Source organism: Leptonychotes weddellii, chromosome 10 (genome assembly GCF_054177405.1).
Source record: "Leptonychotes weddellii isolate Sample4059 chromosome 10, ASM5417740v2, whole genome shotgun sequence".
In the NCBI taxonomy this organism is placed as follows: domain Eukaryota; kingdom Metazoa; phylum Chordata; class Mammalia; order Carnivora; family Phocidae; genus Leptonychotes; species Leptonychotes weddellii.
Window position 1 is genome coordinate 28,316 of NC_138378.1, and position 21,732 is coordinate 50,047.

At 53.1% G+C, this 21,732-nt stretch overlaps 1 protein-coding gene across 1 annotated transcript in view; it reads right to left on the bottom strand.

Annotated features, from left to right (window-relative positions):
* Positions 1-7,736: 7,736 nt before the first annotated feature.
* MYT1 (myelin transcription factor 1) overlaps positions 7,737-21,732 on the bottom strand; it is a 65,962-nt gene continuing 51,966 nt past the window's right edge. The window contains exons 16-22 of the mRNA XM_081832249.1: positions 18,793-18,855; positions 18,344-18,427; positions 14,329-14,550; positions 13,161-13,252; positions 12,429-12,532; positions 9,988-10,131; positions 7,737-9,643 (exon numbers count right to left, since the gene is read on the bottom strand). Of these exons, the coding sequence (XP_081688375.1) occupies positions 9,503-9,643; positions 9,988-10,131; positions 12,429-12,532; positions 13,161-13,252; positions 14,329-14,550; positions 18,344-18,427; positions 18,793-18,855 (850 nt within the window). The 3' untranslated portion in view covers positions 7,737-9,502. The remainder of the gene's footprint in view (positions 9,644-9,987; positions 10,132-12,428; positions 12,533-13,160; positions 13,253-14,328; positions 14,551-18,343; positions 18,428-18,792; positions 18,856-21,732) is intronic.

The window sequence follows — 21,732 nt, forward strand, 5'->3', positions numbered from 1 at the left end:
GCAAGCTCCCTGAGTCACCCACAGAAACTCAGACAAGCTCTCTCCCAGCCAATAGCAACGACCCCTGCTCTTTCATCGGTTACAGATGAGCCTCCCTCTGCCCCGCCCTTCTAACAGATAATCACTTATTGAGATGTCCCTGCTTCCTGACAGCATCCAATCCACTCAGAGTTTCCCTATCTGTCAAATAGAGGTGTCAGTGCCCTGCCAAAGGCCACCAGACACACACAGAGTTGGATGAACTTGTATGCCTTGTTCCGTGAGTGGAATGCACACCATGGGGGGCTGGGGGGTGTCTCTAACAGGTGTTGGGAAGAATAACTGAGGGGTATGGGCTTTGGTTGGGGGATGTGTGGGCCGCTGGTGGTCGGCATATCTGGAGGAGGAGTCCCCAGGCAAAGGGAAGGTCGTGTAGAGGCCTGAGGTCAGGGTGGACTTGGGTACTCGTGGCTGGAGCTGCATGCAGTGGGTTGTGTTGTTATCTTCAAAGTGCAGTATGAAGACTTCCTTTAGTTAAGGTAGCCCTTTAAAAAAATGTTTTTTTATTGTGGTAATATATAGATAACATAAAATTTACCATTTTAACCATTTTTAAGACATAAAATTTACCATCTTAGCCATTTTTAAGGATACAGTTCAATGGCATTAAGTACATTTCTTGTTGTTGTGCAACCATCACCACTATTCATCTCCAGAATTTATTTCATCATCTCTAACTGAAATGTGCCAAGAAACTCTGAAACTCTGACCAAGATGGACTGAACTTGCTCTCATGCCTGAGACAACCAAGAAATGGACTAATATGTGAAGCAACAGTTCTCAGAACCTGGACATTGTGCAACAAAGCTCAGTGACTCCTGAGAGATGAGAAACCAGGGGGCTGAGCCCTTACAGTTGCCTCATCTCACCACCTCGAGTGTCTTCAGGCTGCAGGGCAGGGAGGGGGATCCCACGCAGAGCAAGGTGGCTGGAAGTCCCAGGGCAGAGTGCAGGTGGGGAGAAATTTACAGAGAGGACTTGGGAACCTGCAGCCGCTCCCCCTCAAGTGTTCAGTAGAGAACTAATCAGCACATGTGTGTGTGCAGAAACAACCCAAAGCCAGGGAAAGAACTGTCCAAAAGGGTCACACTGCCATGGTTGCACAAGGCAGAGAGTGGTGTCGGTTACCAGCAGCCACCCTGGAAAAACTCTTGGTTCATGGAACAGTGGGAAGAGTACGCAGGAGGGTCTTGCCTCGGGAGTGAGTTATAGCTCACCCCGGACTGATCACTGCTCAAACCCCACCTAACGTATCAGAGAAAGATCTGAAAGGATCAAAATGTTTCCTGGCCACTGTGTCCCAGAGCAAAGCTCAAGAATATTTACAAGAATACAAAATACCCAACACTCAACAAGGTAAAATTTACAATGTCTGGCATCCAATCTAAAATTGTCAGGAATATAAAGAAGGACGTAAAACAAGGAGTTAAGTGCAGACACAGAGGTTACATAAAGAGACCCAAATATAACTTCCAGAAGTAAAAATTACAATGTCTGAGTTGAAAAATACCGTAAGTGGTATTAGCAGCAGATTGGATGTTGCTGAAGAAAGGGTTGAAGACACAGCAGTAGGAACTATGCCAAAGATGTGAAGAGAAAAGAGAATAAATTGACAGCATCAGGGGCACCTGTGGGGCAGCCTCACGTGGCCTGACACACCTGTAATGACCGTCCCAGAAAGAAGGGACACAAGCGGGATGAAAAGAAATAGTGGAGAAAATGCCGGATCTTTCCCAATTTGATGAAAACCCTAACCCTCAATGAACCCCAAGCACAGGAACATGAAGGAAAGTACCAAGGCACAATATAATCAAATTGCTCAAAACCAATGATAAAGAGGAAAAATTTAAAACACCCAGAGAACAAAGATATTTTACAAACAAAGGAATCGAGAGGAGGATGGCAGATTACAGGAGGCCACAATGACCACCAGGCGTCGCCCCAGGCCGCTGTTGCATCGAGACGCTCCAAACCATCCTCCAAAAAGGGAAGAAATCATTCTTCCTCCTCATAAGCCATTTGTAGGCAGCAAGTGGAATTAGCCAGTTCTCAGAAATGCCTCATACTTCTCTGCTATTCCTACTCTGCAGGTGAGTGCAGTTTGATGTTATCTGAAAGTATTGGTGAACTCCAGTGTATTTGTATCATAAAATGATTGAGAAGGGAGTCTAAAAAATAATTTCTTGTCTTGAAACAAACCACTTTAATAAAAAAGTAATGCGTGGGAAGAGGTCTGTGATGGTTAATTTTATGTGTCCACTTGGCTAGGCTATGGTGCCGAGATGTTTGGTCAAACACCAGTCTAGATGTTCCTCAGAGGGTATTTTTTGGATGTGATTAACATTTAAATCGGCAAACATGGAGTAAAGCAAATTACCCTCCATAATGTGGATGGGTCTTATCCAAGCACTTGAGGCCCTACGAGCAAAGCCTAACATTCCCCAGGGAAGGAGGAATTCTGCCTCCAGACGGCCTTTGGACACCAGACTGCAGCATCATCTCTTCCCAGGTCTCCAGCCTGCCCCATGCTCTGCAGATATCGGATTTAGCCACCACGACTGAGTGAGCCAATCCCACAAAATAAATCCCCTCCCCACCCCACTTCCTGTGTGTGTGTGTGTGTGTGTGTGTATTTTATATATGTATATAGGACACAAAGAAGTAGTGCCAGACCAGGGCCAGAGGCCTGCCCACAGGGTACCTGGGATGGGAGCACCCTGAGGAGCTGACACCCACATTTCTTTTCTTTAGAGATGGAGAGAGGGGGGAGGGGCAGAGGGAGAGGAAGAGAGAGAATCTTAACCAGGCTCAACGCGGGGCTCAGTCTCACCACCCTGAGACCATGACCTGAGCCGAAACCAAGAGTTGGAGGCTTACCCAACTGAGCCACCCAGGCGCCACCACCACATTTCTTAGGCTGTGAGTCCTAGGGTTCCAGGGTCCCCTCCCCCTTTGCCAGCCCCTCAGACTCTCCTCCCTAGCTCGTAACTTACAAGAGGAAAGGCTTGAGGGGAGAGCAAGAGTGGGCAGCAGCCTTGGAGAAGGGAGGCCAGTCTGGGAAGACCAAACTCCGAACTTGGCGGGCCAGACCAGTTGCTAGCAGAGGTGGGAACAGCAGATGTACTCGCTCCTCTGGCACCTAGACTTAGGGGTGCAAGCAGGAGGGCCCTGGGTGGTGCCTACAAACCCAGGCCTTACCTGGCAGCTGTGGTCACACGTCGGGTGGCTCGGCAACCCACCAGAGGCAGACCTTGGGGCCGGGAGTGGTGGCTCATATAAATGGGAAGCTGCAGGGAAGGGGAGGTGAGTTCAAGGGTGTCCTCAGAGTGTCAGGAGATGGTGCATGACCTGGGGCCTGGGCCAACCCTTTCCACCCCCTCTCCCTCCCTCCTTCAGTAGATGTGTTGTGGACTCCTTTACAGAGAAGGAAGCCGAAGCACAGAGGCTAGAAATGACCTGCCCATGGTCCCCAGCTGTGAGATGGCCCCGGACTCAGACAGAAAGAGCTACTGTGTCCAAAACCAGGAGCCCCCATGAAGGGGACTTGCCCAACACCCCTAACTCTCGTCCATGCAGCCACCCCGTGCAGACACATTTCCTATCCCCACCCCCCCATGGAGCACACATCCTGTACTTGGCTGATTCTCCCCATGTGGTCTCCTAGGCTCTGTACGTAGCTGGGGAGGGAGGTAGCTAGAGACTCTCTGAGGGAACATCTGTCTGAGATTTCCCAAACATGCTGGGCATCTCCCTTAGGCTACACCAGTTTGGACCCTCTACCTTGGCCAGAACAGCCCAGCGGCTCTGTGTGACACTCCATGTAAAGGGTGTGAGTGCTTGAACAATGTTTGAAGGTCACCAGTCCTGACTGAGGGCCTCAACATGCAGGGCAACAGCATCAGCCCCTCCCCCCATACCACTGGGCGGGGGCATCGGGCATCATGACACTGTTGAAAGGTGCCCCAGGACACCCCCAACATGGTTGCGGGGGTGAGTCGGTGGTGTCTAGGGAAGGGTTTTATGGGCATGGAGTGAGCCTTGAGGCCTGAAGCAGACCACCATCATCACAGGCCCCTCTTACTGATGCCTCTGAGGCAGCTTCCCAGGGACCCTGAGCTGGTGGGGAGTGGGAGCATCCAAATGTTTCAGCTGTTTCAGAATGACCCGGTCCCCACTGTGGTAAATGCACATGTCTCACTTCTTCATATGCCCCTCTTTCTGTGCTGATAAGGAAACTGCAGCACAGAGAGTCAACTTCTCAGGGTCTAGTCAGTGCAAATGGTGGTCCCTAGCCCATGGCCATTATGAGTGTCATATTCATAGGCCACACTTTGGGACTGAGTCAGGAAATTTCCCCACTGCTCAAGAATGTGGGAGGGCTGTGGATTAGGAAAAAGATCCCCCCTCCCCCACACAGGCACACATAATCTCTCAAAGTCAAGGGGTTCTAAACCCCAGAAAGGCCCCCCGGATTCAGCACTGCATGAAGGAAATGTGCTTGGGGGTCTCTCCCAGTGATCCCAGACCTGCTTTCAGGCCCCACCTCAGACCTCAACTTGGCAGAAATCGCACAGAGGGCCAGCACCTGGGATGGGGCCAGGCAGCTAGCTGTCATAACCTCTGGGAACAGCATGAGGGTACAAATGTGGTGGTGGCTAAGGAATGATCAGGAATGTTCTGGAGACCGTGGTCCCAGTACAAGGACCACGTCTTAGTCCTTTCTGTTACTGACTAAAAATGTGTGCAGGGGAAGAAACTGCCTTTAGGAGTCTAGAAAACAGATCTTGGACAAGCCTAACTGTCCTGTGGGAAACCCCTGGCCAGCTCTAGTGACAGCCCAGCCCAGCTGATGAGGGCAAGGAGAGGCCCCTGCAGGGACATGGTCCACCCTGCTTAGCCCTGCAGGCAGGAGGAGCCAGAAAAATCGCTGGAGAACCTGCCTCCACCTCAAGGAGACTTCAGAGTCTGTATCTGGTCCCAGCTACCTTAAGGAATGGTCAGAGCTTCCCAGAAGGAAGTGGTGTCTGCCAGGCCAACTGTCCCAAGACTGGGAGACCTGTCTGTCCACACTGCGCCTGGACAGATTCTTCCTGGTGCCTCCTACCTTCTCCTCTGGCTCCTCCGCGCCCACTGCTCCATGGAGCTCAGCTGAGCTGACACCTCTTCCTCTTCCTGAGGAGAACAGACCCCAGGGGCCAGAGGCCTGGTGTAAATCCTGGCTGCATAGCCAATCCTGTGTGTGATCCTGAGCAGCCTCCTGGGCCTCAGTTTCCTAGGCTGTATGATGGGGATAATCCTAGTGCCTGCACCATGGTGTTCAGAGGTCATTACTTCTCTCCTGTACCTGCTCAGGGCTGAGCCAGGTAGGGTTTTGTGTGGGGTGACTCAGCTGTGACTGACTGAGCCCTTCCATGTTTGGTGCCTAATGGGGTCTTGGATTATCAAGCTCTGCTTGGGTCTCAAGCAGTAGCCCAAGGGGCATGATGTGGGACTTCAAAGCACTTCTGCTTGGTCTTCACGACACAGCAGGTGGGCCTTGGGTGGATTCCTTACTATCTTTACATAAACAGCACCAGGTTTCTCCTTTGCTATTTTGACAACTTCTACAGAGAGAACCGCAACAGAATTAAATACAAGGAAAACATTTTTGACAGTGTGTGAAAGACACGGGCAGAAATGTGTCCAATTTGGCAGAAGGTACCCTATGAACAGCGATGGGTGGGTCCATGAGGGGGTGTTCGCTGGCAGGGTGCTGGGGAGGGAGCTGTACTTTCCTCCTCTACATCCACTCCCACGATCCCACGTGGGAAGCAGGGTGGCTCTGTGGGCTTCCCTGCCCCTCCCCAGAGACCCCTCATCCTGGAAGTGGCGGACTGGGGATGACCCCACAGGGCTGAGACGGTACCAGCTCCTCAATTCTGTGGGGCTCCCGGTGTGCCCCTAAGACCTATACTGGCTCAAGAAGCTGCTGCGTGGGGTGGCCAGCCCTCAGGAGCCAGAACCAGCCCAAGCAGACACCTCAGTTAGTGGGAGGGGCTCCCTTGGAGCTCAGCAGTCACCGTGTCCACACCGTCCCCTATGGTAGACAGGGCATGGCTGGAGCCATAATACATGCATCCCTGCACAGCTAGACACGTAACCCAAATAACCGCCTGTTTTTCCTCAAGTCACACACTGCCCTCATTAGGGCAGCACCCACGGGTGCCCCGTCTGGGCGGCACCCACGGCCCAATGGGTGTTCTGTGGTGACGTTGACATCCGTGTGATGGCCCCTCTTGGTAGCTTGCATGTGGCCATGATCTCTTCAGCTGGGTGACGGCAGGTATCTGGCTGGGCCCGGGGAGGGCCAGGATGGGAGCAGCCAGTGGGCTACTGTGGTCACCTGGGTACAGGTCCTGTGGCCTGTGGGACGTCCAAGTGGAGTCCCAGAAAGTGCTAGAACTGGGAAAAGTAGGCTTGGGAGACAGTGAGGTGGTTCTCTGCATGTGGCAGACATGAGCTGTAGGGATGTTGACCCAGGGGAGGAGGGAGGCCAGGATGTGGACTGGGGCAGGCTCTGAGGAGCACACAGGGGGACAGCATCCACAGGGGCAGGTGCAGGGTGGGGCAGAAACCAGGAAGGGGCGACAGGCAGATGAGAAGAGTGGAGGAGAGGAGGAGGGAGCCATAGAAGTTTCCAGAAGAGAAGAGGCCAGGCTTCAGAGGCCTGCCCATTGTAGACACTGAGAGGCAAAAGAGAGAGGCAAAGACAATGGGGAGCAGGGGTGGGGACGTGGGTCTGGGGTGCAGTGAAGGTCCCTGGGCAGCTCTCCTAAGGGTCAACTGCCCTCCAAACACACCAGATGCCCCCAGGTGTCCTGGACCCTGTTTGACTCAGACATGGTTTGGAAATGAGGCTCAGAATGTCTAAGAATTTTCCTTTGTCAGGTCAGATGGGAGCTCCAGGTTGGACTTCAGGACCAGATTCCCAGGGAGGTCAAAAGGGGTTGACAGATCAGGTTGAATATCCAAATCTAAGTCAGGTTAGAAACTCCAAACCTAAGTCTCACCCTGGGAGAGCTAGAGCTCCACCCGACACTAAAGTGTGAAAATAGTGAGCTGCCACAGCAAGACCAAAAAGCCAAACACAAGAGCTTAAGCAACAAGGAAAAGAAGAAGGATGGGGGGGAGAAGAAGAGGAGGAGGGGAGGAGGGGGGAGGGGGAGTTCATGCCCCACATAACTGGGAAGTGCAAGGGTGGGCAATCTTCAAGTATGGCTGGATCCAGGAGCTCTGAAAGGATCAGCGTTCCCTCATCCTCCTTCCACCTCCACTGTAATCTCTCCATTTCTCAGCTCTGCCTCCCTCCAGATGTCCAAACTCTCTCCTACTGCAGATGGCTTCCTCCTTGTGGCCAGAAGAGACAGCCTGTGGCAACCCCCATTGCACCCCGCAACCCCACCACCCCCACCACCCCACCCGGTCTGACAACCCCAATAGGGAGACTTCTCTCTGAGCCCAAGGGAAAGTGGTGCATTGCACATGCCCAGTCACATGGGAAGGGGCAGGGCACTGTGACTTAGACTTCCTAGAACCACACCTCGGGGGAAAGATGTTGGTTCCACACGTGGTATCAAGAAGAGACCCAGATGGAAGCGTCCCCAAGAAGGTGACAGAGACCGACGTCACAGCACACACCACTCCCGTGCACAGTCAGAGTGGACTTTTATTAGGAAATCACCCTGCAAACACACCGAGAAGTGCTGTGCTGTGGGTTCCACGCGTTTCCTGAGGAAGGGGATCACAGTATTGGAGCTGTCAGAGGGACAGGGAGCCTGTGAGTGGGGACTGCTCGGTGCTGCCTGTGGCCAGCACTCCTTCTCAGCAGCATGACTCGGCCATCAAGAACCAGCACACAGACGCAACACGAGAAACACGCCAGAGCACACACATCTGCGCTACACGTAAATAAATAATAAATACAGAATTCCATTTGCTGTTGTCCGTACCTGAAACAAAAGGAACCAAAGGGGTAAAGAAAACCAAAAAGTCTTTCTTTCCATTGGACCCAGGGAAAAATATCCCCAAATTATCAAAATTCCTCAGTTACAAAATACTTTTTTAAAAATTCCATTATTAAAAGAATAAATAACAAAATATATAAAAAATAAGTTGGTTGCATCAAAATTATAAGAAGACTTCTATATATAGAAGTTACAGCAAGATTTTTTTTGTGGCCTATCTCATAGTCCAATCATTAATTTTGCTTTGATTTCATTGATTTCCCTCTCATGGTGTCCTGGTGTGGGGTCTAGTTGAAATAGTACAAAATTAATAAATAAAAATGTTAAATAAATAGCAAATGTTAACATAAGAGGTTGTGAATATAAATACTTACATCTTGACAAAATTAAATAATTTACAGAATAATTAAACTAACTACTTTTTTATTTCTTCCAGGAAGTGCAATTTCTCTACGTTTAAATACTAACTTGGAATTGTAGTCACAATCGATTTGGACTCTATTTACATGTTAGGAACATTGTGTTTAACACTTTCCATTACAATTTTTTTCGCATCTTGAATGGATCTAAAAAGAAATGAACCTTGGTGGTCTCCAAATTAGGAATTTGTTCCCTGACTTGCTGACGCCGTCCCCACCTCAGTCGAGCTCGGCCGTGACCCGGATAATGCGGCAGTGACAGGTCACGGGCACAGGTGGACACACAGAGAGCCAGAGACCCTGGCCCTGACCCAGACCTGGATCCGAAGGCTGCAGCCCCAAGAGGGAGCATGACCCCAAGCTGTACATGTCTGTGCAGGCTGGGGGTGCCAGCCACCCCTAGATGTGTGAGGTGCTTTCATGTGGAACGTCCAGGGGCATCCCAGGTTAGAGTCCTCAAGTTGACCATGGGCTGTAGGTCTATTTCTAACCCTCTGGAACAGTGCTTTATTCCATCCTTAAGACAAAACTGAATTAAATGAAAACAGAAAACACACTTGCCACATTGACCTCACCGAGCAGATGCGCACCCTGGGGTGCATGCTCCAGGCTGACACTGTCACACGACCACCCGCCCCGTGCCCACGGCTACCCTCCCAGCCTCGACAGACAAAGGAATACTGTGGTTGCAAACTCCAAAACTTCCCTGAGAACCTTGTCCATGAGCTTCCACTGGAGACTTTGAGCTGCTCTTCAGATTTCTTTCAAAAAACAAAAATAAATCACTTTGTAATACGCCATGCCTTCCCCTGCACTTGTGTGGGGAGGTCGAGGCCTCCAGCCTGGCAAGCGCAACGAGAAAGACACGGATTTCCAGGCACCCCTTTGGATAAGCCCACCTGAGGCCGCCCTGGGCTGCCAACTAGTCACTGCAAGTTGGGAATCTCCACTGCGGGGGCAGGGCAAGGGAGGTAAACGATGGAGCCAAGTCGGGGTGCCCCAGGTGTCCCGATTGGCGGGGTGGCTTCTGGATGACGAGGTCTAGACCTGGATGCCCCTCACAGCCCGTTTGATGCTCTCCAGGAGGTCCTTGTTCTCGGGGTTCTGGTAGCACTCCTGGTTGGAATACATGTCAGTGAGGGTGCTCACGTAGGCATCAAAATTCTGCTCACATATTGGCTCCTGGAGAACAGAACCGGGTTAGTAAGCTCCATCCATGCAACGGGCCACATGATTTTCAGAAGCCACAGAAATCTATGGATGAACATAGAACGCCCCCTGAGACAAGCCCACACCTACCAGGGGCACCACTGGCACCCTTGGGCTGAAACAACCATGAGTATTCTGCTGTGGATTCCGAAGCTCTTCAGGAGATCTAGAGCCACCACGGCCAGCAGCCTGCCGGGCAAAGCACCTGGATCGGGGCCCTTGCGGCAGAGGGGTGCCCTGCCCTCCTCACCTACCCCAGAGTCCTGGGGGTCAGCTACCAGCTCAGCTGCGTGCCCGCAGGGCCACATCCTGCTTACCATGTGCGGAAGGCGGATGTTGGCAAGACTTTGGATGAGGGCCTGGCTCAGGCCCGACAGCTCCAGAAACAGGGCTTCATTCTGTTCCTCGATGAGCTTGTTCTCCTCTTCGATGTTCTTTAGGCTCTTTTCCATGGAGGAGATCTGCACCAGACCGAGATGGGAAATGCCTCCTGCCATGGGAGTCCCATGGACCACATCCCTCAGGTCCTCCTGAGACAACCCAGCATGCTAACTGTGCCACACTTCATGTCTCTCTGGGAGAAGGTGAAGAGGCAGGGACCCTGGTCCCTGGGTGGAGGAGGGGATGCAGTGACTGAGCCAGGGACTGTGTGGGGCCATAGCCTTCTGTGCCACATCTGTCCTGCAGGGTCAGGGAGGAACACAGACTCCAAAGCACCCTGGGCTCAAATCCCAGCCCACCACGAGCTGCGCAGTTAAGTTCACCATGTTCCTTCTTCCTTGTCTGTAATGGGAATACTGCATCCACTTGGTGGGGTGTCTGGCCACCTTTGGGTCTTTCCCCCACCAGAAAGACCAACAAAATGCCTTAATAAAGCTGTGGAAGGCAAGCAGAACAGGCAACTGCTTCTCCCTCTGCAACTCCTAGCTGAGTGGAGCCAGTCGATGACCCCTCCAGCACACCCTTACAGTGACAGTGACAACAGGGCTGATGGTCATGGGCAGTCCTGAATGCTCTGGGCAGCTCAGGTGATCAGAGAGGTGAGTCTCAGGGTCAGCACAATCCTATGCAGAGGTTCACAGCCAGTGTGAGGAAGGTAGGAAGCCTGCCCTGGGGCCCAGTCTGGAGAAAACTTGCTTGGGAGGGCAGCTCCCAACCTGACTGCATCTCAAGGGAGCCTTGGGCTGCGGCAAGCTCACACAATGTGTGTGACTCATTGAGCCATCCCCTAGGAGCACAAAGGTGAGCTGCCTTTTAAGGGGCAATGCATGGGGTGGAGTGCTTTCTTCCAACCACATGGCTGGGAAACATCATGCTTCATCACCTGGTGACAAGTCTTTGGCTTAAAACAGTTTGAGTAGGAGTTAGGGGCCTGCCTTCTCTTTGCCTGAGACTTTCTGCAGAGCACAGGACTCAAAACTCCCTCTAGAGGAAAGGGGGCTCTGAGTCAGTCCAAAAAGATGCCAGTGAATAAAAAGATGGAAATCAGCAAAAAAAAAAAAAGAAAGAAAGAAAGAAAGAAAAAGAAAGAAAGGAAGGAAGAAAGAAAGAAAGAAAAAGGAAAAGAAAGAAAGGATTAAAAAAGAAAAGAAAAGACATCAGAGGTGCTGTCCCAAGGTTACTTCAGGAAGAGAGAGAGCAGTGAGAGACAGAGGGTGGTGGTTACCCAGTGATGTGTCTCGGCACCCAGAGATGCCCCAATACTCCTCTGCTTCTACTGCCTGTGAGCCTGGGGAAGATGGTGCATGGCAGACGAAGACCCTTCCTGATCTCTACAGGCGGATGCTATTTTATCTAGGCTTCCAAGTCACAGGAGGTCAGCATAAAAGCCTCTTGGCCAATGAGAGAAGAGACAGCATAACAAGATACATGGGGCTCTAATATGTCACACTGCAGCCTCTGGGAAGGGCTACCTTCCCATCTGTGCTTTCTGCCCTCAGATCCTGCAGGGCCCGGTCACCTCCTTGTCCCTCTGTCCCTCCAGCCATAGGGGACAGAGCTATGTGTGGCCACTCCTTCTGTGCCCCAGCTCTTGCTCTGGCCCCTTACTCAACAGCTAAGGACAGGGCTTCTTTTCAAAATAAGACCCTCATTGCATTTTTTTTTTCTGATGACCAATGTTCATTTGGGGGAAATCAGAGAGATATGACACATATACTTAAAGTAATTTGTAACCCTATCACCCAACAATAGTGACTCTTTTGGGGTCAGACACTTTCCCATAGAAATGCGTTTATCTTACAACAACCTCACAGAGTTGATTCCTATTATCATCCCCATTCTACCAGTAAGGACATCAAGGTACAGACTGATAACAGGTTTGCCAGGTTACTAAGCTGCTATATGGCAGCTCTGGGGTAGAATCAGCCTCCCAGCCAGGCCCTCAGAACCTAGCCTGCGATACTACTCCTACTGACAGGGCCAGCAGTCAACCCTGACGGGACCACTAACCCTGATGGGACCCCCAGCATGGGCACCTCAGGACCCCTACTGCTAGAAGAACTACCAAAGCTGGCAGGTGTGGCTTGTTCTGAGTGTCCCTGAGAGCTGCACTGTCAGCTCAGCCTAACAGCAACCTTGACGAGCTCAGCTCTCCTGCCTCATGGAAGAGGAGGCTGAGGACAAGGACCCCCTTGGGTTGGGTGGCAACACCACCCACCTGGGACTGCAGCTGCGCCACCCACCTGGGACTGCACCTGGGACTGCAGCTGCGCCACCCACCTGGGACTGCACCTGGGACTACAGTTGTGCCACCCACCTGGGACTGCAGCTGCACCATGGCGGCCTCCATCTCAGAGTTGGACTCATTCAGGTCGCGAATCTCCTGGTTCAGCTGCTTGATCTCCTCATCATTCTCCAATACTGCTCCAGAGAAAAACCTTGGTTGTGGCTCTTGGCTTTACGCCCAGGCCAGCATGTGGGGGTGCAGTAGAGGCCTATTTTCTAGGTGGAACAAAGGACCCTTTCCAAACAGAGGTAACCGGCCTGGCATGCTAGGCAGCTCATATCCCACATGTCATGCTGGAAAAGTCGGGCTTGGAGACTAGTAGCCATATGCCTACATCTGCCTCCTGACCCTGGGTGATGGGTAGGAGGATATAAATCTCTCTGTCAGGTATTAATCGCTAAGATAAAGATGGAAGTTTTCCAGGTGGTGCTGAATTTCCTCAGCTTCCCTCTTCCTTGAAACTGAATTCACAACTCTACAAACCCCGAGAACATGGCTTCTGATGCTGCCTGCAGGGTTCTCTGATGCCAACACTTACCAATACCCAAGTTAAAGCAAGCATGGCCACTTGAGGGCCAGGAGCCCAGACTCCAGGCAACCAGGGGTTCAGAGCTGAGGCTGGGAGACCTGTCGGCTCAGGTCAGGGGTCTGTCTCCACCATGATTCACTCCAGGAGGGACTCTGGCTCCCTAACCCCTTCCACCAGCACTGCTCACTCACCCAGGTTACAGAGATCCCTTGGAGGAACTACAGGAACCTTACCATCACTCGTCTTGAACTTCGTGCTGAGAACCTCATCCCCTGAGACTTTTCCCTTCTTTCCAGCAAAGGTTGCTCTGGGACAGCCGGATAAACTGGAAGCAAAGGTCACACACCAAAAACCAGTCCAAAGTCACACACCAAGGGCCAGGCCAAGATGACACATCATAATGAAACCAAGTCCTCACTGGCTGGCAGCCTGGTAGGATCCTGGCTTGGAACTTTCTCATTTATCTCCTTTTGCTCCCTGTTCCCTGGCTCCAGCCCCCAGGCCTTTCCCAGCTCTGGCCACTGCCTTAAAGGTTCGTCCCCAGATGGTGTGGGGCCAGCGCCTTACCCCTTTCTCAGAGAGGCCTCCCTAACTCCTCCCTGCCACTATTCTCCCCACAGCATCTACCCCTTTGGCCATCCTAGGTACCTCACTCATTTGTTTGCTTATAGTCGGTGCCCCATCCGCCTGGCTCAGATCAACTCTTGTTCTCTGCTCTGTCTCAGGGCCTGGTATGTGGTGGACGCTCAGTAAAGGCTTGTGGAATGAATGAGCTAATTAATCTTGTAGGTGGAGAGACAAGGGCAGAACAAAAGAAAGACGAAGAAGGTTTCTGAAGGACTGTGTGGCAACCCCCTGCACCTCGGCCAACACCTCAGCTGCCTGACACACAGAGGAAGAGAATGGGGGATCCAAGGCCCCCCCAGCCCTGGAGCAGGTATAGGGGGGCAAGCGAGAGCCCAGGCAGGGAGGGCTCTCGCCACCATGTCCCTTCCACAACAGGCAGAGGCCTAGACCCAAAAGTCAAAGAAGAGGCCCCAGAGGGAGGGGCAGGGCATGAGGTATGACAAAGCCTTTCATGAGAAGCTGGCAGCCTGTTTCCAGAATGCACACACCAGACTCAGGGCTCTGCTCACTCTTGCTGGAGGGACTCTACTGGGTTGTAGAAGGGGGCTCATGACAGTAGCCACATGGGGGGGGGTGACACGTGTCACAAACACCATGATCTCGTCCCAACAGATTGTCTATGGCTTCCCCCAGTCGGCTACCATGCTGGGCCTTGCTTTTCCCTAGAGAAACTATAGGCCATGACTGAGCCCTAGTCTGACCCTTCCGGAAGAGCCTTGCTCACATGCCCAAGGCTGGGGTCCCGATGAAACGCAGGGTGTGCAGGGCAGTTACCTCCTGTGGGTGAGGAAGCTACCGTTGGCGTGGCCAGAGCCATCACAGCCTGGAGTGGGGCAGGTAGGCCCCTCGTTCTTCAGAGATTTCCAGGAAAAGGGTGAGCCATTAAGGGAACCCTCTTTCTGCCTCCGTGCGGCCAGTGGGCAGCCAGATGCACTTCTGTGGGAGGCGTATTTGCCGCTGATGTGACCAAGCCCCACACAGCCTGGAACAGGGCACCTGGCACAAAGAGGTCAGAGGTGAGCACAGGGCACTGGAGGAGGGAGAAGAAGCCCAGAGACTCTCCCAAGCCAGACACTGAGACTGCTGGGGGCTCCTGGATAAACTCCCACTGTCCGAGTGATTCCTGAAGCCTTCCCAACCAGACACGAAGGCAGCAGAGATCATGTTCCCTCTCCAGCCGCAGCCTCACGCCCCCTGCATCCCTGGAAGGTCAGCAGCTACCCTCTCTCTCCACCCCTCAGGAGCCATGATGCCCCTGGGCCCTGGGCTAGCTCTCTGGAGCTTCTGGGTCTACACCTAGACCTTGCTGCCACATCACGTCTACATCACCCCAGGAATGTGGAGGCCACACCCTGGGGATTGCACCAAGCAAAGTGCCGGGGGCCCTGGGGATCACAGAAGGTCACAAGTGCACATGCAGCCATGCAGTGTGGGGACAGCAGAGGCCCCATCACCCCACAGCATCCCAAAATGAGACTGTCAAGGCATGATGTCCATAGATGTCCCAGCTTCGCCACATCTGAAATGTGTGTTCTGGAAGGAAGAACCCAGGCCACAGGGCTCGTGCAAGAAAGATTCGGTTCAGACATTCCATTGTGCCTCCTGCCCGAGGCTGGCTTGGAATGGTATTTTTCCTTTGTTCATGTTGTTCCAGGACAAGGAGAGAATCCCTTGAAGAAATAACACAAGCCCCAGGAACAGGTGAGGTAACTGGAGAAAGGTTCAGAGTGAATCCCCCTCATGCTGCCATTGGAATCCGTGCACCACAGAAAACCAGCTGATGCAGAGGGCTCTGGCCATCCACCTTCATGGCCTTCAGGACAGACCAGGACCAGGAACTCCCTGAGATACCTTCTGAGCACCAACATTTCAGAATCATGGGATCTGAGCTCAGGACCACCTAGGAACCAACAACTGACTGAGGATGAGATCCTGCACCTGCAAGTTCTCAGTTTTCTCCCTCCAGCAAAAGAGACTCATATAATTTGCCATTTGTTTTTACCCACTTTTTAGGGGCTGCAGACCTGCCAAACACACAGGACCTTGAAAAGGGACATGTTGCCCCAGTGTAGGGAGAGGTCTCTGGGGTGGGGAAGTCAGAGGCAGGAAGTCTTTTGGAGGGCAAGGGCCGCCCGGGGGCTCCTGCCGCAGCAGGTGAGGGGACGGGGCCTTGCTGCCCAGCAGTTGCCCCCACACTATGGCCTTGCCCCCAAGGTGGCCACTGCAGACATTTTCCTAGCCTCCTTGGCCTGGATCCGTCCTCATTTGTCTCCTCTCTTGGTGCCCATCCCTCTCTCGTCTTTGTCCCACACACATGGGCCTCAGACATGCAGGATGGCCCTGAGCCAGTCCAAGGTCATCTCGGCAAGCAGTCCAGAGTGAAGATACTGCCATAGGCCCTGCAAGGAGCTTGGGGAGGATCCACTCTACGTCTGCCCCTCACACCTGGATACCTCCCAACTGTGGGGTCCCGCGGACACTGAAGCACGTCTGAGCACCCAACAGAACAAGATCAAAAGACCAAATGAGAGGCAGCTCTTCACGGTTACAACACAGACTTGATCTGAATTCCTTTTACTCACATTCTTTGCAAAACCCTAACCCTCCTCATCAGGAATGATTCCCTGGAATTTATTCATAGTGGGTATTTCAGACATGTGGACAGCAACACTGCTTTTCTTCCCCTCCACATCCAGTATCCAAATCTTCAGAGCTATCAGGTGACCTCACACTAAGATGTGTGTGGGGTGCCAAGTCAGTCAGCTTCTGTACCTCCCAGGTGAGCCAGTGGTGGGGCTGCCAGGACCCCAAGGTCAGAGGCGCATCTCTTTTGTCAGATGTCGGTGTGGCTGGGGACAGTGGTGGGGGTGGGGGGCTCTCCACAGGCGATGGGCGTTGAGCTCCTAACCCCCACACTGGAACATCCACAAACTTTTATGGCCAGTTATTTCATTTTGGCCAAAGGGATTTACCACAATCTACTGACATGACTTAATCTCAAATGGTGCAGACACAAGATGTCATAAAAGGGAACTCTTCCCCCACCAGCCTTCCACAATCACAGCGAGCAAGCACATGCTCACAAAATCCCGTCACTCGACAGGACCTGACACACCGATTAAAGTTTCTGCTGTGGTCTGCACTTGTTGTTATAAATACAGTTGAAGTTTATGGCTGGGAAGGAGGCCCTATAAAATGGAGGTGCTGAATGGGCACCCCCCCCAGCCCGCCTTGCCATGGAGCCATTAGGAACTTCATCCATCCTGTAAATGCTGACCTGCTTCTAAGTCATATTCTCCACTTGGCTGCAAAAATCTTGTTTTTTAAAAAGCGAAGTTGACAGCACATTAGGAGGAGGAAAACCATTTTTCCCAGTTAACTTGAAAAATGCTGATCTTGATTTTAATCATTTGCAAATGCAGCACAATTCACTTATCATAACCCTACAGCAGGATCCTTTCTAATCCATAGCAGCTTGTGTTTATATGGCTTCTCAGAAGGATAAATGTTCTTCCTCCATCCTAGCATTTAGTGGGCTGCATTCATGACACCAACATCCACATACTTTGCATTTTTGAGTTAGCATTCATTATAGTTTTATTGTAAAAACTAAATTAAATAAACAAGCCACAGCCTTTTTACACCAAACAGCTGGTGGGGCCAGCCCCTTGGAAGGATGTGATGCTGGTCAATCAGGTCTCTCCTCTGTAGCCAAGCAGATGTTTAGGTGCAGCTGGGGTGAGCTCCAAGGAGGAGCTACTGACTCTTGGTCCAGGTTGCTCCCCTCAGCAGGGGTGAGCATCCAGCTACTCTTGGCCCAAAGGCAACGCAATCAGGGCAGCTGGGCTTTCTGTGCACCTGCCTGGCCATGCCCTGACCAAGCCAGCCCCAAGGCCTGCGCCACGACACAGCCAGAACCCTTCCCTTCCACTCCTCAGCTGGCAAGGGGACCCAGTGCTCTGTTCACTGTCAGCTCTGAAAGTCCTGGGAAAATTGAATGGTGGGTCACTCTGTTTGCCCCTGTGGCCCAGCCTTGCCCCTACCGGCAAGGGGGGGGGGGTTCAGGGGGCAAGTTCCCTTCTGGAAGCATAAACTTGCAATGATGCAATCCCTACCAAGTGGGGCACTCACAGGGTCAGAGTTCACACGCAATCCCCCTGATGACACATTAGGCACCCCCATGAGACGGTCAGTGGTGGGTATCAAGGACTTTGATCATGTAAAGCCCAGGATGTCCTTGCTCCTCCCCACAGCAGTGTCGAGGTCCCTGTTCAGGGTGACCCTCCTGGGTTCCCCCCTTCCATACCAGCTCCCTGCAAAGGTATGTGAGTGTGCAGACACACACAATTCAAAAACTGATCATCTTTCTAACCATCCTCTCCTCCTTGACTCCTGCACCTGTCCTTTCCCATCAGACCACAGCTGTGCAGGCTTCAATACCCATGAGCACCCTGGGGGGCTGCTCCATGCCCTGAGCCCTCACCCAGGTGACCCCCCAGGTGCACGGGCAGCGGGGCCCTTTGTCTCTCCTGGCCCCATCAAATACCCCCAGATCTGAGGAGCCCAGACGGAAGCCAGTGCCTCTGCGTGCTCTTGATACAACACACATAGCTCACAGCTTCACAGATGTCCACATGCACAGTAGGAGAACTTCGGTAAAAATGGGCATTGTCATTGACCAGCTGTGCTAATGAAAAAGGAGTCTAGAAGGAGCTTTCTAAAATTATAACATACAGGAACATCCCAATTCTGCAAAACAACCACAGGAGTCAGCAAGACCCCAACTTACTTCATCAGCTCAGGGTCTTCCTTGTCGTCCTTGGTGGGTGTCACCCTGGCTCCACTTTTCTTGGCACGAGGGCAGCCTGACAAGCTAGTTTTGAAAAAGGAAAAAAAAGCCACTGTGGTCCCAGAACAGCAACTTCTCCCACCCATCTGCTCCATGCATCCCTTCCAGCTCTGTGGCCAGCCACCCCCAGGGGATCCCAAGGGAACTTCTGTCCTGGAGCACTCTCAAGGGCAGGAGGGCGATGGCAGGAGGTGTCACCACGAGCCCTTCAGGTCTGGTGGCAGAGGGCGACCTGATCGGGCTTCAGGAACATCAATTCAGATGACAGAGATGAATCAGGCTCCAGCTGCCAGCAACATTATTGTCTTATTTGGAGCACTGCAACTTTGTCTGAGGAAGAGACCCATCCCACTCCATCTGGCCTGGCACCCCGGGCACGGCAGGCTCACCTTCGGTGGGAGGCGTAGTTCCCAGTTATGTGGCCAGAGCCGTCACAGCCGGGTGTGGGGCACCTGTGGAGGACAGCGGAGCTGGAACCAGAGCCAGGGAAGACACGTGACCAGAAAGGCCCCCTCGGTGCCCAGCCCCCAAGTGGGCCCACCCGCCTCCTCAGCACTGATCTCAGAAATGGCGTGCGGTCCTGGCCAGCCTGCTGCCATGACGCCTGGCCTTCAGAACGTTGCCACCCGGTCTCCCCAGTGGGTCCAAGAAGGCCAAGACAAGAGTACATCTCCACTGCAGGAATCACGGGCTGCCATTTCAGCCTTCGACGGGGTTCTAGGCTGGACTAGAAGGTTCCAGAACACATATGGGCCTTTAAGCAGCATTCAGAAAGGCAACCCTAACAGTTAAGATGGGCTCATCTTCCTTGACATGACTAGGAGGAGGAGGGGTTGTTTTCATGGAGGATTGCCACCACCTGAGCGAATGAACTGATGTCTACTGAGCACGCATGACACACCATCCACAGCACCGTCACCTAGAGGTGGATTTCTCAGTGAGTGCAGAAGTCCCACAGCCAGAGGCTGTTCAGCGGTGGCAGGCACTGGCCAAGGGTGAGGAGGGGGTCACAAACACAGAAGCCCAACTTGATGCGTGCAAAATGTTTGACAAACATATCCCATAGAAAGTGAAAATTACACTTTAATACAAAAGTATGGGTTTTCTTAAATTATTCTTCCCTGTATGTCCATGGCAGAAGAGCGAGTGAGTTCCTGCTGGTGCCAGAATGGGGAGGTGTGCCTGATTCTGCAGGTGGATCCACCAGAAATCTCCAGAGCAGGTCTGCCACTTTGTACCTTGTTCCATGGAAGGGCGCAGCTCCAACCCTGTGGGACCTAGCAGGACCTTGGTGTTTGCATCTGGGATCTCACAGAACACTCATCTGCGGGTTCTGGTTTCATCCTCACACAGAGAAGAAACCATGGGAGCCGAGGCCCAAGAGGGTTATGGGGACTCACATCAGCTGAAACAGGACACGGGTCTCTGCCTCTCAGTCAGTGGAGTTCCCTAAGGCACTTAGGCTCCTGTGCTGTGCCCACAGCCCTTCCTCAGCAACCTCTTCCACCGGCCAATGCAGCATCTGGTATTTGGAGCAGGAAGCCGGCACAGCCAAAGGACCACCCCCCCCCACAGCTCTTCGGCTGCCTCCTAGAACTCAGCAGGCCAGAACTGCCTCTTCCCCTCAGAGGAAGCGCAAAGCTGGTGTGGCAACATGGGAGGGGTCAATGCCCATCCCACCAGCTTCTTCTCCAATCCCACTGTCTTTCTCAAGGCATCCCCTTCATCCCTGTCCTGCAGGCCACACGTGGGAAGCCTCCCTGGGCTGACAGCAGGCCCACCAGTCCAATCGCCCTCCTGTCGGATTTAGGGATAACTCAAACCCTATGAGATTATGATGGCTCCTACTCTGGTCATGTGTGGTCACATTTCAACCCACACACGTCTAGGGCAAGAAGGTTTTTGCATTTTAATAGAAACCACACACCACCTCCATCTACGTGAGCTTCTCTCCTTTCACAAAAACCCCCAACCCGTACAAAGGTCCTGCTGGGACACTCTGTGCCTCTGCATCATCCGAGGTCCCAGGGTGTGAGCTGCAGTGGTTGGCCCCTTGCTGTGGACACCAAGTCCTTCAGGCATGTCATGGTATGCCCTCACGCTACTCTCCGCTGAGGCCAAGGCCCCATTGATGCCTCCCTGCACCCTCCTCAGCTCAGAGTGCCCTGCCAAGCGTTCTCATGGCCCGCACTAGCAGGAGCCCTGTTCCTGCTCTCTGGAAGGCTAAGTGCAGAGACTGAGGAGGGTGCTTCTCCTTCCTGGGTTTGCAGGTGCTCGGGTGGCCGCCTGGGGCTCCACTCTTTCTCGGCTTCGGGAAAACATGGCAGAACTCAAGGTCAGTGCTGCAGGTGGTGGGCAGGGCATCAGCAGCCCCAGGCCTCGGTGCCAGTAAGTGCAGGTCTGGTCTCTGGTGCAGCCCCCGTGGCACCTGTGAGTAAGGCTGGCAGGAGAGAGCATGCACATGGGGATGGTCCCTGCCAGGTCCCAGCACAAGGGGGCCCACTGAGGCACACCTTCTCCAGACCGGGGGCGGCGGGGGCGGGGGGCATATGCACTCCTTGCTGAGGCCCAATTCAATGGCTTTTCCCAAAAGGCGTGGCCAGTAGAAGATGATGTTCATGTGGCTAGAGAAGCAGGTATCCATGCTGGGCGCTGGCTGTGTCAGCCACTCTCGTGCCCCTGAGGACCCACAGGATCAGTTGCAGGAACCCCACCATCTGCTTCTGAGTGCATTGTCTGGGCAAGAGGAAGAATCCTGTGTCTAAAGGACACACTATAGCTTGATGGCACACACCAGGTCTCGTCTCAGAGCCCCATCCCTGTCCCATGGTGAGGAGGCCACCCCCACCTGTCAGAGCCCCCATCACACCACTTGCAGGGTACGCACCCTGCACCTCAACTCCCCACACACAGACTGGGCTGAGTGGCCCAAGGCAGCTGTGTCCCCAGCCCCTGACCACACTGGGCATTTGGTAGGGAAGAGCAAATGCCCTTGGGATTCGATTAAAGCACAGAAAACACATGATCTGAGGCTGTCACTGCACCCAGTTGTTGATAGGGAGGCCACCAAAGGAGCCCCATTTGCAAGGCAGTGATGTAGGTGTCTTTTCCTCTCTGGGGACAGGTCACCTTCCCCCATCACCGCCACAAGGCTGGTCAGGAGCAGCCTCTACAAGATGCCCACTGGACAGGAGGAGGGAGGAAGAAGAGGGAAGCACCAGCACGCCAGGACCATCTTGGAGGCCTGCCCGCATCCACCCCCAGCCCTCGCTGTGGCCCGAGAGGACAGAGTTGACTCCCACAGAAAGAGCTCTGGGGCCAGAGAAGAG